The sequence below is a fragment of the Mustela nivalis genome, assembly GCF_964662115.1.
Source record: "Mustela nivalis genome assembly, chromosome: 12".
Taxonomy (NCBI): domain Eukaryota; kingdom Metazoa; phylum Chordata; class Mammalia; order Carnivora; family Mustelidae; genus Mustela; species Mustela nivalis.
In genome coordinates, this window is record NC_139031.1 from 17,675,578 (window position 1) to 17,695,417 (window position 19,840).

Here is a 19,840-nt window from a genome sequence, read left to right on the forward strand (position 1 = left end):
TATTTTTTCCAAACCATGTGACCTTGAAAAATATTTGGGTTAGTTTTTTTCAGAGAGTTTTAGAATGCCCAGTCCTTACAGGTGGTTGCCTTAAAACCAGCTAAATAGAGCTCTTGTACAAATTAATTGTAGCAATACCACCCGCGAGTAGAAAATACCACAGAGCGACAACACATAAATATAGACTCACATGAACATACAGAGAGCCCCTATGGCTTTCTATTTTAAATTGCTGCCATGAAGTACATACAGAATTTGCTAGTTGTAAAAGTTAGATCTCAGTTGTTTTTCTGGTAGATATGGAATAAGGTTATCAATCTAGATGGTCAAAGTTCTTTTAGTATTTGTGAAGACACTTGAGATTTGAATTTCTCCTGGCAAATCAAGTTCCAAATAACCTCTCCCCCTTGTGTTTTTCTTGATAAGAATGACCACTCTAAAATTTGTATTTTAAGGAGAGGGACTGGAAAGGATTTCCTAGAGAAGACCAGTAGAATCTTGAACACTTACATTTTAAAGACACAGGGAAAGAATGCAAGCTTCTCCTAGAAGGACTCTTGTTCCCTTAAAATCAGAATTTTTACACTTACAATTTTGAGATAGGGGAGATTGGGGGATTGGTAAGGCTTAATCTGATTAACCTTCCATGCATGCGCCTGTCACCCAATCAGGTTTTTGTCCATACGCTCCTCTACCTATTCGGTAGTTCACATGGGAAGGGGTAGCATATAATCCTTTTGAAGGCAGTTTCCTCTTAGGGCAGGAGTGGGGGTGAGGGGTGGGCCTGTCTTTATTTGTAAAGGAGGGGACAATGTGAATTTTTATTTTCCTTGCTCAGCTGGGCTCAGGAAGTAATGTAGTTACAGACTCTTGAGGATTCTCCCTAGGTTTAGGAAATTATTCACCTACGGACTTTAGTTTGGCCTTGAGCCAAGGAGTGAAGAGTATTGGCTGTAGCCTCAACTGTTCTTCTTCTACAAGTAACTGTGTGCTGGTCTCTTTGGAGTGAAAGGCAGTCCATGGGAGGCTGACTAGGGTGAATACTCAAAGGACAGAGGGGAATAGTAGCCATTATGTCAGTTCTACAGTCTTGTTTTAGGTACCTTTGCTCATTTTCATTAGCTGTGTTTACAGTGAGTCTTTTAGTGAGACTGTTTTGGAATTTTGAACCTTTTGGAGGCTTCTGCTTGCCATTTAAAACAAATATCCCACTCTATCAGTAAATTGCCTAGTACTGACCAGGAAATTCTTTGTTGACTGGTAAAAGGTTGCATTCCTGGGGTGGCAGGGGGAGGGGGGTATTGGTTGTAACTGCAGTTGAGTTAGGAATTAAGTTTTGGTTTGCTGACTTGGGTCTGTAACTTAAGTGGCACCATTTTGGACTTGTGGTTTTCTTCGGAACAGCAGTAATTTTATGTGTGTCTAATACTCTGTCCTGCGTTCATTGTGAAGCTTCTGAAACTTGATAGACTGTTAATTTCACCCCAGCATGGTTGATGTTTAGGGCTTGTAGGTCCATATCTACCAGCAACATCAGGTTGGTTCTTGTCAAGGAAGATGACTGGACTCTTAGTGCTTTCATTCTTCTGATGTGCCAAGATGAAAAAGGTGGGGGTGATCTGTGCTCAAAGACCTTCACCATTTCCTGAAGGATACGGAACTACTTATTTTCCTTTGTCCCGCATTCTCTAGCCATTTATTTCAGATATTTTTTCTCTTTTTGAATGTATTCGATTGAATCATAGGAAATTGCTGCTTTTCAACTCTTTTCAACCTCCAAAAAAGTAGCAGTTTTATAGGGTTTAATCTGATATACACGAATGGCATTTTAATATCTTCTAGATAAAAATGGAGCATACAAATCCAAATTTATTTAATTATTTATTCATAATTGTTCATTTATATTTATCCCTTCCCTTTAGTTATTAGGATTACTGAATTTTGGCTTTTGGTTTTTGCTTTTATTATTAAGGACCTATAAACTGTCAAAAACAGGGGCCCTGATTTTAAATACAACTCCGTAACAGTCAGATAATATCCTCATTAATTTGGAGGCCACCAGTTCGGAATGTGAGGTAATTTCAGCAGTTGCTAGATTGAAAGTCACCCTTAATTTAGCACATCTTTTCTTTAGAAAGGAATTGTGAAAATTAACAGTAGAAACAAGTATATAGAGGAAATGGTTGGGAGAATTAACCATTACCTACAAAGAAATGATAATGATAATATTATCCATTCACTGAAAAACCTATTGATGTCTATCAGACAACATTTTTTGTTTTTGTTTTTTTAAAAAGACTTATTTATTTATTAGAGCACGTGCAAATACACAAGCAGAGGGAGAGGCCGAGGGAACAGGAGAAGCAGGCTTCCACTGAGCAGGGAGCCTAATGCTGGGCTCGATACCTGGATCCCAGGATTTTGACCTGAACTGAAGGCAGATGCTTAACTGACTGAGACACCCATTCACCCCTCAGATAATGTTTTTTGACGCCTAGTTTCAAATTGCTTGAAAAATATTTTGAGTATACTCAAAAGATTAAAATAGTGTTTCTTGAAACATAGCCTATCATTCAGACTTTTTCCTTGTTAGTCTGGTTTTGGATGTATTTTTGTATGTACTTAGTACTGACTTCACATTATCATAGTGATATAATCTTTTAATCTAGACGGACTAAAACAAAATACTTTTCTAACCAAGCATAACTATTTCCTTCTATACTTGATTTTCTTGAAGTAGTAGATTGTGTATGATGTGCTGTGATCTCTGCACTTCAGGTACTATGCTGTGATGGTGACCATGTTCTTCACGGTCAGCGTGGTGAACAACTATGCCTTGAATCTCAACATCGCCATGCCCCTGCATATGATATTTAGATCTGTAAGTGCTGCCCACTGACGGGCATGTGTGCCTCTGGGAAGCCTATGTGGGTCGATCGAACACTTGACAGAAGTAGAAAGGTCTTACAACAAGTAGAGTCCAGCATCTAAGAAAGATCTTCTGGATGTGGGAGCAAAGGCTGGCTTTCATCTGCACAGTAAGGCCGAGAGGGGACAGTTGACTTTCATCCCTCTGAGGTTTTCTGGATGATCAATAAAAGGAGCTAAAATCTCCCTGGATAACAGATTTCATGTTTAATTTCCTTCGTCTGATCGATTTTATATTCAGACTTGCTATGAATGTTATTTAACTTATTTCTCACCACTTTTGGTTTCTTTCATAAAATTATGTTTACTTCTAGTACATAAAATTGATACTTCCCCTTTTTGGTTTTTTAATTTTTTTAAAGCAAGAGACTTTTGAGACCATTAAGTAAAGGGAAATTCTTATATTTTAAAGTATTTACTTACTTTAGAGAGAGTGTGCGCATGCATGGGTGCAGTGAGGGGCAGAGGGGGAGAATCTCAGGGAGACTCCTCGCTGAGTGTGGAGCCTGACAGGGCTTGATCTCATGACCCTGAGATCAAAACCTGGGCCCCAACCAAAAGTGGGATACTTAACAGACTGAGCCATCCAGGTACTCTAAATAAAGGGAAATTCTTAAAGATTTTTATTTATTTATTTGAGAGCGAGAGACAGAGCATGGGGGTGGGAGGGAGCAGCCAGAAGCAGAGGGGGAAGCAGACTCCGCACTGAGCAGGGAGCCCGATGTGGGGCTCGATCCCAGAACCCTGAGATCATGACCTGAGCTGAAGGCAGACGCTTAGCTGACTGAGCCACCAAGGCGCCCCAATAAAGGGAAATTCTTGATGAAGATGGGGTTCCTCCCAGAGCAGCAGAGGTTTTTTTCTTCCTCTCACTCTTGGTGGGAGATCTGCATGTAGTTTGTATGTAAGTAAATAAGAACGGAGTGCTCCCTGCAGAGCAGGAAAGACTTCAAGGGGAATGTAGTTAGGATTGCAAAAGAATGCAGAATTGGTGACCATTGGAATTATAACATTTCTGTGTCCTCTGAGATTTCTGGAAGATTAAAGATACTATCCTCAAAGGGTCTTTTCAGAGCTAATTATAATTACAAAAGTGACTTTCAAAGTAGGGAGCACATAATAGACTTTTAACAAACTCTCGCTGATTGAGTGACCAGAGAAGAGAATGATCCCAGCACGCCTTCTTTCATTAATTAAAACCGGGGGAGAGGAGAAGCTTAGCAAAAGCTCTCATAAATGGATGGAAAAATTTAACAAAATTAAGTCTACAGTATAATTTATTTCTGGTAGTCTTAGTTTCAGCTCTGACCAATATTTAGAGAATTGGTCATTTTTATTCTCATTGTTATCTTCAGAAGGTGTTATTAATTTACATAACAAATTTGTATGCTTTATACTTGTTGCCATTATAAGAACAAGTGGACCTTCCTAATTAATCATCCTAACCACTTCCTTTCTGGCTTTTTTTTGCTTGTCCATGTTCTTACTTATCTCCAGTTATTTTCTTTCCCTGGTGCACTGAAACTCTCTTACTGTTTTCTCTTTTTATAGGGTTCTCTCATTGCCAACATGATCCTAGGAATTATCATTTTGAAGAAAAGGTAAATAATACACTTTCGTATTTTGTGTATAGGAAGGATATCCTGAGCCCCATCCCTAGGCTGGATTCCTTTCCTCATAGTGCTGATAAGTTTGCTCTCCATCACCTGGCTTGTTTCTTGGTTTTCTCTCTGCCGGAGCTGTGTATCCCAAGGCCGTGGACCAGGTTAGGGGCCCCACGTGGCTTTGGAACATTTCCTCTGTATAGAACAGAATAGCACTCGTCATCACTGCATCTTTAGTACCATGACAACCTCCAAAGCCAGCTGATCTAGAACTTTACTGTCCCATGTGGTCTCCACTAACTCCATGGGACTCTTGACATTTAAATTTCAGTTACGTGGGGTGCCTGGGTGGCTCAGTGGGATAAAGCCTCTGCCTTCGGCTCAGGTCATGATCCCAGGGTCCTGGATCAAGCCCCGTATCAGGCTCTCTGCTCGGCAGGGAGCCTGCTTCCTCCTCCTCTCTCTCTGCCTACTTGTGATCTCTGTCTGTTAAATAAATTAAAAAAAAAATGAATTTCAGTTACTTAAAATTAAATATTTTGTTTCTCACATTTCAAGTGCTCAGTAGCCACACGTGGTTACTGGCGACCATGTTGGAGAACCGAGATAGGGAACATTTTCAGCCCCGTGGAAGTTCTTGGACAGCACTCTCATAGAAGGTGTTTATCAGCACAACATGATGAACTAACAACACCCATGTTAGAGAGAAAATTCCTAACAAAGACTGAAATGGCCAAGAAATGGGACAGAAACTTTCAGGACTATTCTATGTGGCTGTCACCAGTACCTCTCTCTGGGATATGACTAGAAAATCTCAGAAATACCTGGGATACTTTCTCAAAATATTTGTCTTTCACCTTCGTTCTGAGCCTTACCCCTTACTCCCAAGAAGGAAGGGCACTGGGGAGAGTCAGCGCATTCAGTCTGGAACATTTTTCAGGGGAAGTTCACCTTCACTGTTAAGATCACAATTGTATAAGCTCAGGCCAGCTTTTCTCTGTTTTTAGTAGCTAGCCCCAGGGTTAGAAGTCTCTACCAGCTTAGAAAGTGCTGCCAGTTAAGTTTGGCAACCTAGAGTATTTAAGTAATAAGAGCTGTGTGGTAAGGACAGTTGTCTTGTCCTGCTAGGCTCCTTATCATGAACCCTTTATCTTTCGAGGCTTAGTTCCCAGATGAGTACGACTGCAGCTGACTTGTTTTCCAAGTGTCCACATAAGTGTTCATATGTAATGGGTTTGTTACATTGAAGTGACCACTACCCTTCTTGGTAGTGTAGACTTGACGTTGGCGCAGACCTGCAGGCCTTCCAACTGTTGATTTTTCTCATAATAGGACTATAAAAGAACATGTTCTCTTTTTTTATGATTTTATTTTTTATTTGACAAATCACAAGTAGGCAGAGAGGTAGGCAGAGAAAGTGGAGGAAGCAGGCCCCGTGCTGTGTAGAGAGCCCGATGCAGGGCTCGATCCCAGGACCCTGGGATCATGACCTGAGCCGAAGGCAGAGGCTTTAACCCACTGAGCCACCCAGGTGCCCCAAAAAAACATATTCTAAAAGGAATGTGTTCTCCTGAGGGTGCTCTGAAATATCAGGGCCCTTTCTTAATCATGTCCGTTGCCCTGGAGAACTTGTATTGGGTCTGTCCTCTTGCATCTGTCAAGTAAGCCCTGTTGACTCTCCTTGCTGTGTATCACCCAGAGAGCAGGAATTTCCCTCAGGTAACCATCTAATATCAGGAATTTGTAAGTTATTATCTCTTACTGTGTATTTTGAGTAGAGCCCCTTAGGTTCACAGTGTGTTCCTCATTCCGGGATTTGAAGACCAAGTCAGTACTTACCTCATCCTGCCCTTTGTTCATTTTTAGGTCTGTATTACAAACCTCTCCCTGTCTTGATCTTTCCAGACTCCAGAGTGCCCTTACTTTTCCATCTGCCTCCTCAGGGCCCCTTCATCTCCCTCTCTCCACCAGCAGCTTGCTCTCGGCCCCCGATCTGCTGCTTAGCCAGGCCTGCTGGCCTGCTGCGAGGCAATGTGACCAGAACTGTACAAAGTATTTAACTAGAAAACCTTGACTGGTTCATCCTGTAAATTTAATTCCTTTTTGTCCTTGCCTGAGTCCTTCCGCTTTATCAGTACGAGCCCAAGAGAGATATTAATGATGTTGTTTTAGTTAATATGAAATGCCACTGTTCTTACTGCCAGTAGTCCTATTAGTGTAATATTTCTTCCTTTATCCAACTGTGCTGACGTTTAAAAACATTTAGGTCAGTCAGAGGTGTTAAAAAAAAGTCCTCTCCTGACAATGGCCAGTTGACTGATTTTTCCCCCCGCCCCCCTGACTGAATCCTGCTACTTGTCCCTTATGATCCGTTCTTCCTCTTGTGTGGTGTGTCTCTGACGCTTGGGTTTGGGTCCCTGAAGACTGGAAGCGCCACAGGTGGCAGTTCAGATGTGTCCGCCTTTCCCTGGGACCCGAGCAGGATGGCAGAGCATGTCTGGCCCATGTCTTTTTTTGTTTTTGTGTTCTGACGAAACAGCCTCTCGGTCCACAAACCAACAAACAATTTTAAGCAACACGAGGAAAGGGAGTTGAGTCCCCAGTCAGCATCCTGCTTCGTTCCTGCCCAGACTTCCGTGTGCGCGAGCCCGTCGTCTGGACTCTGCCGACGGGTCCTCTCACACAGCCTCTGACTGGGAGCGTCGCGTGCAAGGTCGTATCTGTGCTTGTCTTCTCCTGACGTGTTCTCGTTCTTGTTCTCGCAGATACAGCATTTTCAAATATACCTCCATTGCCCTGGTGTCTGTGGGGATATTTATCTGCACTTTCATGTCAGCAAAGCAGGTGGTAAGGATCGCTTCACAGATCATTTCTCTTCCCTGCTTGCCGTGGGGGCCCCGGGGTGTTTTATGGACGCGGTACATGGTCATGCTTATGCCATGGAAGGATTTGGGTCTCTGCGAGAGAAGAGCGGGGGGAAGAGGGCAACAGATCGTTCCTTCGTACCCGGGCACCTTGCATGTAGTTCTGGTCTCTCTACCTGGTATTTTCCTGTCTTTCCTAGACTTCCCAGTCCAGCTCGAGTGAGAATGATGGATTCCAAGCATTTTTAAGGTGGCTGCTAGGCAAGTACAGTGATTACAATAAAGCTAATTGCCTCTGAAGTTCTGTTTGCTGAGTTTTCTCCCAAGAGACGGGTTTCTTGGCAAGAAGCTTTGGCTAAACAGATTATGCCACAGAAGAGAGAGGCACCCGGGGTCACCTATCTCTGAACTTCGGTGTTCAAAACATGAAAAAAGAAAATATCCGCGTTCAGGGTAATGGGTTCTACAACATGGTTCCACGATTTCCGTGGCTGCCAGTGGTATGGAGCGAAAAGCGCACATCCGTTTGCCTGTCACTCTCTGAGCGAGTGCGTAGAGTGTCCTCTGTTTCTTCTTGGTCTGTCTCCTGAGTAGAAGCAGTCAATTTCCAAGGGACTCATTTCTAAATCTTAGATTCATTTTCTTCATAAGTTAGCTCTTCCGTAATGAGTGTTCCCAGACCCGACTAATCATCAGAGTCTCCTAGGGAATTTTTTAAAATATGAGTATCTCTTTGTGGAACTCATTAGATCACTCCTATAGAGCTCTGGCCTCGTGTTGTCGGCTACGGAGGTGAAACTCTTTCCAAGTGCAGTCCGTGACAGCAGTAACAGAGTGAGAGTAAGCCGAAGAGAAATAGCAACAAAAGAACTAGAATCTCCCTGCTGCTTGGCCTTGAAAATTTATCCCTTTAAGGCTGCTCTTCTTTATGGAAAAAAAAAAAAATCATTGTGAACTGTTAGGAAACACTTAATCCAATAAGAAAAATTTCCAGAGGATATAAACATACAATTCATGGGGAAAAATTAATATCTGATTACTGTGTGTTCAGCCTCAGTACTCTTAGAATCAGAGAGATGCAAATTGAAACCAAAATGTAGTACCTTATTATTTTTGGCCTATTAAAGTCGCAAGATAGTAAACAATTATCCTCATTGCTGTAGGCGGTGCAGTAAGACAACCATTTTTGTATAAACTGTTTATGGTAGAAATTGACATGGCCTTTCTGGAAAAATTTATATACTGTTTTAAAAATGTCTGCAACTTCTGACTGTAATTTCATTTAGGGAAGTTTACCCTAAGGAAATCATCGACATTTCGTTTAAAGATTTATGTACAAGGATATACATTGATTTCAATGGTGAAATAATTGGAAGATCTTTACTATGGTCCCTCCACATGATAAAGTCATGGAGCCGTGGGTTCATACTTGAAGGAAAAAAAAAAAAAATCCAAAAAAATGGTTGTGAAGAAAGCAAGGTGTACATTTGTATATTCATTATAATCCCGTGTTAGCATAAAATATATACATAAATACATAGAGCAAACTATCAAGGAGTGGGTAGTGATAATGTGGTTATTTTTACTTCTTTAGAAAATTTTGTACATGTTCTACAGCTGGTTTGTAATAAATGTAGAACAGTCAGTGTTCTTTAGGAAAACATGTGGAAATGAGCAAATCCTGTATCTTATCACCTGGTTTTGTGTTTTCAGGGATTGGGGCACTGACGTTTGCACTTCTGATGTCAGCGCGGATGGGTATTTTCCAGGAGACCTTATACAAACAATTTGGGAAACATTCCAAGGAGGCTTTGTTTTATAATGTAAGCAATTTCTTGAGCCTGAGATAGATTAAAAAGTACTCAGCTGTACTCTGTCATTTCAAACGAAATATGCGTTTTTCTGGTGTAGTTGAAGGACCAAGTATTTTTAATAGGCTACGAGTGTGTATTCTGAGCCACTGTTCTCTGCATGAGCCACTCGTGATCGGTCTGTGGAGCCTAGCATGTCCCGTAACCAGGAACAACATCTGCAGATAAGGACCTTCATCCCCCCCCGCAGTGTTCCTGTAGATGAAATCGAGTAAAACTACTATGGAAACTTGGAACAGCAAAATAAGTTCCAAAAACCCCCATGCGGAGGGGGCCGTGGGCAGGCGGACAAGCATTTGAGGGAAGAGGGGGGACAGCATCCCTCCAGGGAGCCTCTGTACTCGATGGAGAGTTCCGTTAGCTAATTCTCTGTGCTTCTGCTGCTTTTTTGGAAGCTGCTAAGCCAGAGCCGCCCCCTCTAACTGTACTCTTCCTCCAGCCTCTCTCCTATGGAGCGAACATCCACAGCACAGCCCCTCAAGGCCCCGGGCGGTAGAGATGCCGCCGGCCTCAGGGTTCAGAGGTTCGTCACTGCCAGCTCTCGTACTGAAGCTGCAGACAATCAGGCTGAGATATTTAACTGGGACTGGAGAGTGTGGCTGGGAATTAAAAAAATAAGGAACAGACTCTCAGGTTCACGTCTTTTTTTTAGAACAGTACCTGGCACGGGCTGAATGACTGTGAGTTTAAGCTTCCCTTTTGCTGAGGGAAGGATGCTGGCTCCATGTTTTTGTTCAGTGCGTGATGATCTCTGACTCCAGTCCGTAAGGGCCAGAGCTGCGGCTTGGGGTCAGTAGCCTGCTGGACAGTGTCACGAGGTCCGAAGCCCTGGATACGTTTAACCTAACAAGTCTGAATTGCTTTTCCTGATCCTGCTTGTCAGAGAGCTTGTAAAACTGGGAGTCATTGTGAAGCTGCCCTGCATATTCTGCACTACGTGCGTATGTAAATTTACATGAGCTCTTTCTTCCCACAGCATGCCCTTCCGCTTCCTGGCTTCATTTTCCTGGCTTCTGACATTTATGACCATGCAGTTCTGTTCAATAAGTCTGGTGAGTGTGGGGTTAGCTGGTGGAATCACCTGGCAGCTTCTGGGGCCACTTCTCAGTTTCGCCATTGACTTGACCACAGCTTTTTTCACGATCTTATCCAAATCACCGCCCTATGGGGAGCCAGCCCAACCCCACCTCCCGGGGATACTGTGCTGTTTGTCAGCCGTTGTAGTGGCAAAAGCTTTTCCAGATGCTTCTCAGTTATTTGCAAACAATGTAATAGAGTATCTTCACATTTTCTATTTTGCTTTGGAATTTGTGTGTTTGTGTTTGCATGTGAAATGTTTGATGTTTGGAGAATGCCACAAAATAGCAGTACCACCCCGCAGAGGTGGGACCGTGAGAAACTTGGGCAGCCATCAGCTCTGCCTGCTCCTGCCCTTCCTTTGCTGCAAAGGCAAAGGCAAAGGCAGACCCACTCACACACACCCACATACACACACATACACCCACATACACCCACACACACACACACACATAGCTCCCTTGGAGTGAGGGGAAACAAACCAAAAAGGGGCTTTTTTCCAGGGTAAAGGGTAGGAAATAAAGCAGCAGGAATAAGCAAAATTCATTCAGATGTCTACAGGGTAAGTTAGCTGTTACTTGTTAAAGGGACTGTTTAATCAACTAGCTATAAATTGCCTATCTGATGTGATTGACTAAAAGATGTAGTGTTTATACAGACAAAGGAACACACAGGAACAAATAAACATATGTAAAGTTAAGGCTTTCTCCTTGCTCATATCTAAAATGGTAGGTGTATTTTGTGGAGTGGCGGCATGTGCACCGTAAACTTGTTTGCCCTCAGAACCTGCGTTAGGAAGTTGTGAATGCTTTCTGTTGGAGTTTGCAGTGTTGTCTGTCCCATTCACCCACAGAAAGTGTGTAATGAAGGTAGTGTGTCAAAGTTTTTTTTAAAGATTTTATGTATTTATTTGACAGACAGAGATCACAAGTAGGCAGAGAGACAGGCAGAGAAAGAAGGGGCAGCAGGCTACCTGCTGAGCAGAGAGCTCGATGTGGGGCTCAATCCCAGGACCCTGAGATCATGACCTGAGCTGAAGGCAGAGACTTAACCCACTGAGCCACCCAGGAGCCCCTGTCAAAGTTTTTAGGGTTCTGAATTACTCAATCATTTCTGACATTTTTTTTTTTTTTTTTGGAGATGTAATTGACACATAGCCACTTTTGACACAATAATTTTTAAGGTCCCTTGAGAGTTTCCACATAGCGATGGACCATTGACATAAAAATATCATCAGATTCCTTGGGATTGATTTTGATTTAGTTACTAGAATGCTGCTTCTAAAAGTCACAGGAATGGTATTTATGTAAAATCTTTATTTTAGAGTATGCCTTCAACTTCTTCAAAATCATCCCTGAGTTAAGTATGTTTTCTTTTTTCCTCTGGCTTGCCTTAGGTTATCTCAGATGAACCTGTTATCCTTGAATTTGTTATGAGAATTGAATATCCACCTAAATATTTTGAGTCCTACTGATTGACTCTTACATAGCAAATTGATACAGTGGATCTCTGAAGCTATTAAACAGTAATAATGTTACTTGTCTTTTCAGTGTTTCAAAGACAGTTGAATACCACATTATGGGGATTTCCCACTAGTCTAGACAGTTATATTACATACATTACATATATATATATATATATATATATATATATATATATATATATATACACACACACACACACACACACACACATACATACATACACACACACACACACGGATTTTTATGTTTTGCAAAAGAAAAGTAACATTCCTTTACTAAGGAGATCTCACTGTCAGTTAGAATTTCCTAAGTTACACAGAATAATTCTACCCCCCCAAACACCTTAGGATCCCAAATACTTGCTATGCAAGCCTCATAACATAAGAATGCATTTAAAGGAAGAAAAGTTACAGTTCTATAGCCTTCGACGTCAGCTAATTTCATTTTAGCATTTTCTTTCCAGACACTGCTTACATACATTTTTACATAGTCGTCATCCTTGTGTGGATACATTTCATACTTGCTTTTTCACTTGCCTTCTTTTTTGTGTGAGTGTATATAATCTTCATGATTCTTTTTTCATCAAATGTGTCCTGCCTCATTTAGTGGAAGTTCCTCTAAGGCTTACATAGCCATTGAGACTGATTTGGTTTTTCCACATTATAAATAGTACTCCATCAACGGAGAACTTTTTTCTTCTTTTGAATTAATAAGGATTAATACTGGTGTGGTCCCTTAATGTGAGCATTATGAAATGGATTTAAAACACACACACACACACACACACACCAGTTGATACTACTACCAAATGAGTGGCTGCCAATTCCACTACTGCCTTTCCAGATTAGGATTTTATACATTTTTAATTGCTGTTTTAATAAAGTCTAAAATGGCAGAACCCTGTTTAGTTTTGAATTCTTCGATTACTAGTAGGATCGTGTATATTTCCAAACGGCATTTATTTGTGGGTTGTCTTCACTCTTGGGTCGATTGTCAGGTAAGAGCCTGTCATTTGTAACTTCTCTGTGCCTCTCAGTGTTTCTTTGTAAAGTGGGGTCCTCGCCAGGTGGATGGTGAAGAGTTTATTTTACAGTTGCCGTAAGTAATTTAAGAAACCAATGTAATGAGACTTGAGACTGATGTAGCCTGGAATCAAGGGAAGTAAAGTGGCGTTCAGTCCAGTTCTGCTTGCGAGGGAAATAGTGTTGCTGTCTCTGTTACGTTCGGTCTCCCCTCAGCTGTCAGGAATGTGACCGTCTCTCCTCTCCATCTTTGCAGAACTGTATCAAGTTCCAGTCATTGGTGTGACAGTGCCCATCATGTGGTTCTACCTCCTCATGAATGTCATCACTCAGTATCCTTTGTGCTCCTCTGCCATGAGGTCTGCTCTGTGGTCTTTTGACCGAGGAATGTTTATTCTTCTAACGGTATATGACATGAGTTCTGTCTCTGCCTTGAACTATTCTGTACTACCGGAGACAGAGCTGCCCATCCAGTTAGTGCCTTCGTGGGGGGCCAGAGGTTAGCGCTGCAGCAGGTCGGTAAGTCACTGGGCACCATAAAGGGACTGCTCTGGGGGGAGGTGTAGAAATCAATGGATCACCAAGCAATAGTATAGGACGTGAATGCTCTGTGATTTCTGCCGGAGTTGTTCGGTGGCCTAGGATATGTCTCAGGCTGCCACAAAATTCTGCAAGAAATTTCAAACTAACTAAAACCTAATTTTTTAAATGGTTCCTTGAACAGCCTGAATTAGGTTATAAAATTGTGAAGGGTCTGAAACCACGAAGCAGGTCGAGATTTGTCTCATTCCTCTGACGTCACCTAGTAGATTGGCCGGCAGAGTTCCTCTCTGGACAAAGAGGTGGAGCCCGGGTCCTTATATAAAGTAGGTTTGCTGACGTTTATTGAAAGTGTTACCTACCTTCTGCCACTACGTGGGAGGGGACCGCCACCGTACACTGTGTGAGGAACTCAGAGCGAGAACAGTGGGCGGTCTCCAGGCAGCTTCAGGGGAGGATTCGCAGATGAGTGGTAGGACGTTCATTCAGTGAGATGTTCTACTGAGGAAGAGCCTCCGAGCAGCCATAACCCACCCATGTCTTCTGGTTCTTAGAATATGAGCATTTAAACCAAGTGCGATGCCAGAATGTTCTCCCTGGTGTTCTCTCTCTAGTCTACCGAAACCACCTTAACCCCACCCCCCCAGGTACGTGTGCATCCGGGGCGTCTTCATTCTCACCACGGAGTGCGCCTCCCTCACTGTCACCCTTGTCGTGACCCTGCGCAAGTTCGTCAGCCTCATCTTTTCCATCTTGTACTTCCAGAACCCTTTCACTCTGTGGCACTGGCTGGGTACCTTGTTTGTCTTCATTGGCACCCTAATGTACACAGAAGTGTGGAACAACCTAGGGACCACAAAAAGCCAGCTTCAGAAGGACAAGAAGAACTGAGGCCTGCCCGGAGCAGAGACCAGGGTCGTGATGTGCTAGGGTCCGGTGAGGGCTGGCCGCCCTTCCACGTTCGTCAACGCTGAAGTGTTGAACCAACCATGTACCAGAGAATCCTCAGAAGGAGGGACTTCTCAGATTTCTTAAGGCTGTACAGACAGTGTCTGTGGACTCCAAATGGAAATCCCTCAACCATGAAGTAGAAACAAGAACAGTTCTCTGCTCTTGAACAGCCAGCACGTTTGTTACTTGTTTACCAAAATATTTAGTACTGTTACTTGTTTATTGAGTTCTGAGTCCCCACAGCTAGTAGTTTTATATCTGTGTTCGGTGGTGGTCTCTTGTTGCCATTCTGATGATTCTCTGCCACACAGTCATTATCATCCTGTGGCCTCATCCCTTTTTTCTGTCACACCCCCCCCCCCCCCACGGCCCTGTCAGCCAGTCAGATGCATCATCATCAGGAAACAGCTGAGCTGAGACACCGGTGACGGTGACGCTGGGACTGGAAAAGAAGCAGTTGTCCCTGAGCTGAGCCCTGGTCACACTGGAGCAGGGCTGCGGGAATCCTTTTCCACAGCTTGCCTTTTTTTTTTCTTTTTTCCTATGCAAAAGTCTGTTGCTTTCTCTGCTTAGAACAGACCTTCAGCGTCTCTCTGAGGCACAGTTAATAAGAAAGAAAGGTTGTGTATGACGTAGGAGAGACGTTTTCTGGCGTGAAGCCCTGTAGCTCCGAGTGGAGATGGTGCTGCCGGGTCGGCTGGGAGCGGCTGGCCCTCGGCGGCCCCCAGAGGGCCACAGCTCCGGGCTGGTGCCAGTGGGTGCCTTTCCTGCTGGGAAGGCTGCTTAACCAGAGAGATTGAGCTCTGCCTGTCGGGCTGACAGAGTCGTGGTCAGTCAGGCTAAGGAGGAGACTAGTACGGGGGTGGGTGTATGAATCAGGTCCAGTCGCAACGAAAATGAAGGTGTTTTTTTTCCCCTTCTTTCCTATGAGGTATCTTAGTGTTCTTGATGAGTGTTTACAGGTGGTTGGGAGGTAATGTGTTTTGCTTTGTGTGGAAATATGATGCCCCTTTTGGCTAATCATTTCAGAGGTGTGGTCTTTCCTTGGTAATTTTGAGAACAAGGAACAGTATTATCAGTATCGTGTGTGTAGGAGTGTGTGTGTGTGTGTGTGTGTGTGTAGTTTCTGCGATAATATTGGAGGAGAAAAGAACATGAAAGTCTGTTCTTTTATTGCCTCATTTTTCACTCAGTTCCCCCCCACCCCCCATCATTAACCTCACAGGAGTACCTGCCTCTTTTGCGCACAAAGACCTTCCTTTTGCTTTTGGGCACGGACTGTCTTAAATTGCTTGGCTCACGCCGTGGTGTGGCAGGTGTCCGCCGCTGCCTGCCTACAGCTGGTCTCTGATGGGGTCTGAGATAAGTCCCAGAGCCCTTTGGGTCGCTCTGGGGGAGTAACTTAAGCCGCCTCATTGTCATCTGCACGTTAATCACGGGTTTTCAGACTCATTTGTTGCTCTAGACGTGGGCAGCTTTCCAGTGCTGATCACTGGTCTGCCCTAAAAGATGCTGAATCTGGCATGAACCCATTCATGGAATCAAAAGGCATTTTCTTTGAAATATGTAGAGTTCTTCAGACTGATGGTGCTATAAGTAGCATGTGTTAAATATCCTCTTAAAAACAAAAGCTATTTTTTTTTAAATCACTTCATAGAAGAACGTGTCCCTAGGGTCTGTTGGATTGCTGTGTATCTGGAGTCTTAACAGGCTGTCCTAACTCAGTGTCATCCTTTTTATGTTAATGAAAATTTTTAGGAATTGAAATGCTTTGGTGCACACAGACAGCATTTAACTGAGTCTATTAGATTTTAGATTCTGGTTTTAGAAAGTACACATTCCTCAGTCTGAACACCTCTGCTGGTTTTATTAACAAGAGGTTATATATGAACAGATTATGGCACTTAAGCAAAAAATGAACGTGTGTAAGAACAGAATGTCTGAAATGCTCTGAGTTGATTTTCGCTCTAGTGGCCAGATGTAAGAAAATATGTCTAATGGACACTAGAACTTTCATTAACAACTTGTTTTTGGACCATTTATTTCCAGAGGATAACTGCTTTTTCAATCCAGGTTGAAACTAATTTCAGCTTTTATGAAATAGGCAAATAAACCATTTTGTAAAGGACCAGACCCATGCAACAGAAGGAGAAATGTCTATTAAAATGCTTTTCCTCTTTCTCTGGGTCAAAACTATGTAACTGTGTACCTCAGAGATAGAGTTTGTTTACAAAAGAGATTGGTGTTTAATAAGACAGCCAAAACTCTACCCTTCGAGCAAAGATCAGATAGCAGATGGCACTAGCCAGAAAGTATACTGTGTGTGTGTGTGTGTACATGTGTACACATACCTGTGTACCCACTTAACAGCTTAACCAGTGCCATAGATAAATAGGAGAAAGCGGTGGATATTTTAGTTATATTAATGTAATACCTACATAGCCTTTACCACAATTCTGTCCTCTCATTGTAAATGCTTTTTCATTTTTTGACTTTTTTCTTGATCTTTTAATTTTCCTTTCCATCTAAAACAATCATTAATATACTTGGTAACTGTCTATCAAGTTTTAAAGTATTTAGACACAATCTGTTCTTCTGGGAAGATTACATGACATTTTTAAAGCATCCTAATAACTTCAGGTCACTTCTTGAGTACCCGTCCCACCTTCTGCCTTATTTTGTTCCCCTCCCGAGCCCCACCTCCAGTGTCCTCACCGCACTTCCTGTTCACTTGTGTACGTTTCCACTGAAAAATTGTATAGTTTCCCACACCTGTAATCTTGTATCTGTTTATGCCTCGATTCTCTGGGGCCTCTCAGATGTTTTTGTGGGGTTTTACAAGGTATTGATATCTGTGTAGCATGTATTTTGTTAGACATTGTTGTAAGTATTGATACTTGGCATGTTAAGATCTGGCCCATAAGTATGAACATGAGGGTGAATGTAAAAATGTTTATATATTTTATTACCTGAAACTGGGGCTGAAAATCTTGACCACCCTGTCCTGCTCTAGTTGGAAAATAATGTCCTGTTTCCTCCTTTCATCCTATCTTGAGCTCGGTTTACTCAGCACTGCCAGATGCCAAGGGAGAGGGAAGGTGAAAGACCTCAGGAATTCATCCAAGCCAGTGAATTAGCTGTTGGGCTGGAGGACCAATTGGCGGGTCAGAATGAAGGGGAGGAAGAAATTTTCCTGTCCAAGGTTCTTCCAGCTGGATTAGGAGTTAAATTTCCATGAGACAGATTAACAGGAGGAAAAAAAAAAAAAATCAGTTTTATTTTGTGCACCCGGAGTCCCGATAATGAAACTGAAACCTAAACAAAAGACCAAAGCAAGCATTTTTAAAAATATACATTTTAAGGCTGTAAACCTGTCAGGAATTGACAGGATAAAGAAAATGGATGTTTGGGAGCTTTAGTAAGGAATTTGGGCTCTGGTAGTAGATTAGTAAAAATCTAACCAGGTTTATTTCTACAACTTCCTTGGCTTTAAATAAAGGTGGTGTTTTTTTTTTTTCCCCCCTGTTTTCTTAGTGTGGGGAGGGTACCTTTCACAGAGCAGTGTCTGAGTGTCCTAGTACCTGTTGTTTCCCACATGGTTTCAATTCAAAATCCTGAGTATGCCATCGTGGTGCACTCTGGATGGCCTGCCCAGGGCCCCTGCACTTCCCTCCTCTGAAACTTCCCTGGAAGTCTCACACATTAAAAGTTGACAGATTGTTCCATTTCAGGGAACCAGTCTGGGTTCTGATGGGAGGTAGTTAAACTCATTTCAGGAGGCGGTGATGTATTCTCAGTCCAATGGTTCAAATCAGGAATGAATAGGCCCATTTCTGTGGAAACAAAAGCAGTGGTTCATGATTGGATCAAATTAGAAACCTGTTTCAGAGTGTAGCCAGTCAAGTGGATTTCTGGATGACAGGCAGTGGCAATCTGATGTATTTTCTGGGTTTGTAAATTGAGTTTTATGGCGATCTTTTTGAATAGCCCATCGAGCAGCGGGCATGGAGATTGTCTGCATCTGAGCTGTTGTGATTTCTCTGACGTTTAAGTTGTTTATGTGCAGTTTGCAGGGCTTCAGGAGAAAGGGCAGTTTTTGGTTATCAAGTTATTCCAAGGAAAAAGGATGGTTAAAAAAACAAACCCAAAAATGTTAGTTGGAGGAGCTGTAGCCAGGCCCTGGAGAAAACCAGAAGAAATCAGGATCTTTTCTAGTTAATGAACCGAATTTGGAAATAGTATTCACAAAGGTATGTTATTGAAACAGTTTTTCTCTTTATTTTCACACTCATTTTTACCAAATATAGCCCAGTTGAGACTAATTGGTTTACGAAAGAAGCCTAGATTTTTTAAAACTTGGTTTCAGTGCAGCAAGAATTGTGATTGATCTCATAGGCTCTTTTTATAAGGACTCTCCAGACGGAACTTTACAGCCTTTCAAGGTTGGCAGCCAAGTCAAATACTTGCCACAGACTTCAACTGTAACACCTAGAGATTTGGATTCATTCTTTCTCAAGGTCCCAAAAGTATCCCAAGTTTCTTGCATCTGCCAGGAAGTGACCTTCCCTCTTCACTTGGGAACTCTGCTGGGAACTCTGTCAGCAAGATAATAGTCTCTTTTTTTCAGAGGGCTTCCTTGGTTCCGTATAGTCTACCTTAGTTCCTTAAGCTCTCTGGTAATACCTGACTTTATGCAGGTCTCCCTCAACTAGGCATTCTAGTCAAAACCCCAGTAATATAACCAGTGTTTCCAGTTGTGTCCTGTTACTCATATTGAAGTTACACAAGTGAATATATTATGAAAATATAAAAATCCTGGGAGTTTTTGAGTTCTGAAGGGATCAGGTAGAAGATAAATGTTTTATTTACAGAGGTATATTTTATCAAATTGCTGTAAGTTACAATTACCTTAATTTCTTTAAATCTGGAAAAATAATGTTTCAACAAAAGAAAGTCATAAAAATTATAATCATCCTCAACTCATTCAGTCCCATGGTGTTCTTGTTGTGCTTAAACTAATTCTTACCGAGTTCAGTTGCGTGATCTTATTATCAGAAACCTGTACTCTGATTTCTTTCCATGAGTCTCAGTGCAGATGAAACACATTTGAAGGAGAGCTTGTAAAAGCACCTGAGTATAACTGGAAACAATGAAAGCCTTAAAAGTGGCCATGGTTAGAGATCTGATTAGAGTTCGTGACCATGCAGGTGACAAGGAAGTTCAGTTATTTCTGTGACACACACAACTTCAAGGTAACATATTAGGACATGCCTGATTTCTAAGAGTTTCATACAGTTTTTAATAACATTTCTACATATAATCCAAGAGGGTTCAGTATCACTCAGTGGACAGAGCTTCCCATGTAAGATAACAAGCCTAATTAGTGTACTCTTTTTATATAGGAGACAAAATATCCATGAGCCCCTGAAATATTTCAGTTAGATTGTGATGATAAGACTATAGAATTTGATTTTGGCAAGTGTGTCAATAAACATCAAA

General features: G+C 42.2%; 1 protein-coding gene across 5 annotated transcripts in view; it reads left to right on the forward strand.

The window, feature by feature from the left end:
• Positions 1–19,324, forward strand: part of SLC35B4 (solute carrier family 35 member B4) — a 40,516-nt gene extending 21,192 nt beyond the window's left edge. The window contains exons 3-11 of one of the 5 annotated variants that reach the window (XR_014301097.1): positions 2,779–2,881; positions 4,480–4,529; positions 7,298–7,379; positions 7,597–7,657; positions 9,110–9,219; positions 10,244–10,319; positions 13,107–13,369; positions 13,945–14,037; positions 14,156–19,324. Coding sequence is in view for 3 of the 5 variants with exons in the window: in XM_082692856.1 (XP_082548982.1) it covers positions 2,779–2,881; positions 4,480–4,529; positions 7,298–7,379; positions 7,597–7,657; positions 9,110–9,219; positions 10,244–10,319; positions 13,107–13,182; positions 14,038–14,281 (802 nt within the window). In the remaining 2 variants the exon portion in view is untranslated. Of the gene's footprint in view, positions 1–2,778; positions 2,882–4,479; positions 4,530–7,297; positions 7,380–7,596; positions 7,658–9,109; positions 9,220–10,243; positions 10,320–13,106 lie in introns of all 5 variants that reach the window. The other 4 variants (XR_014301096.1, XM_082692857.1, XM_082692858.1 and 1 more) reach the window with 4 other exon arrangements.
• Positions 19,325–19,840: the final 516 nt, after the last annotated feature.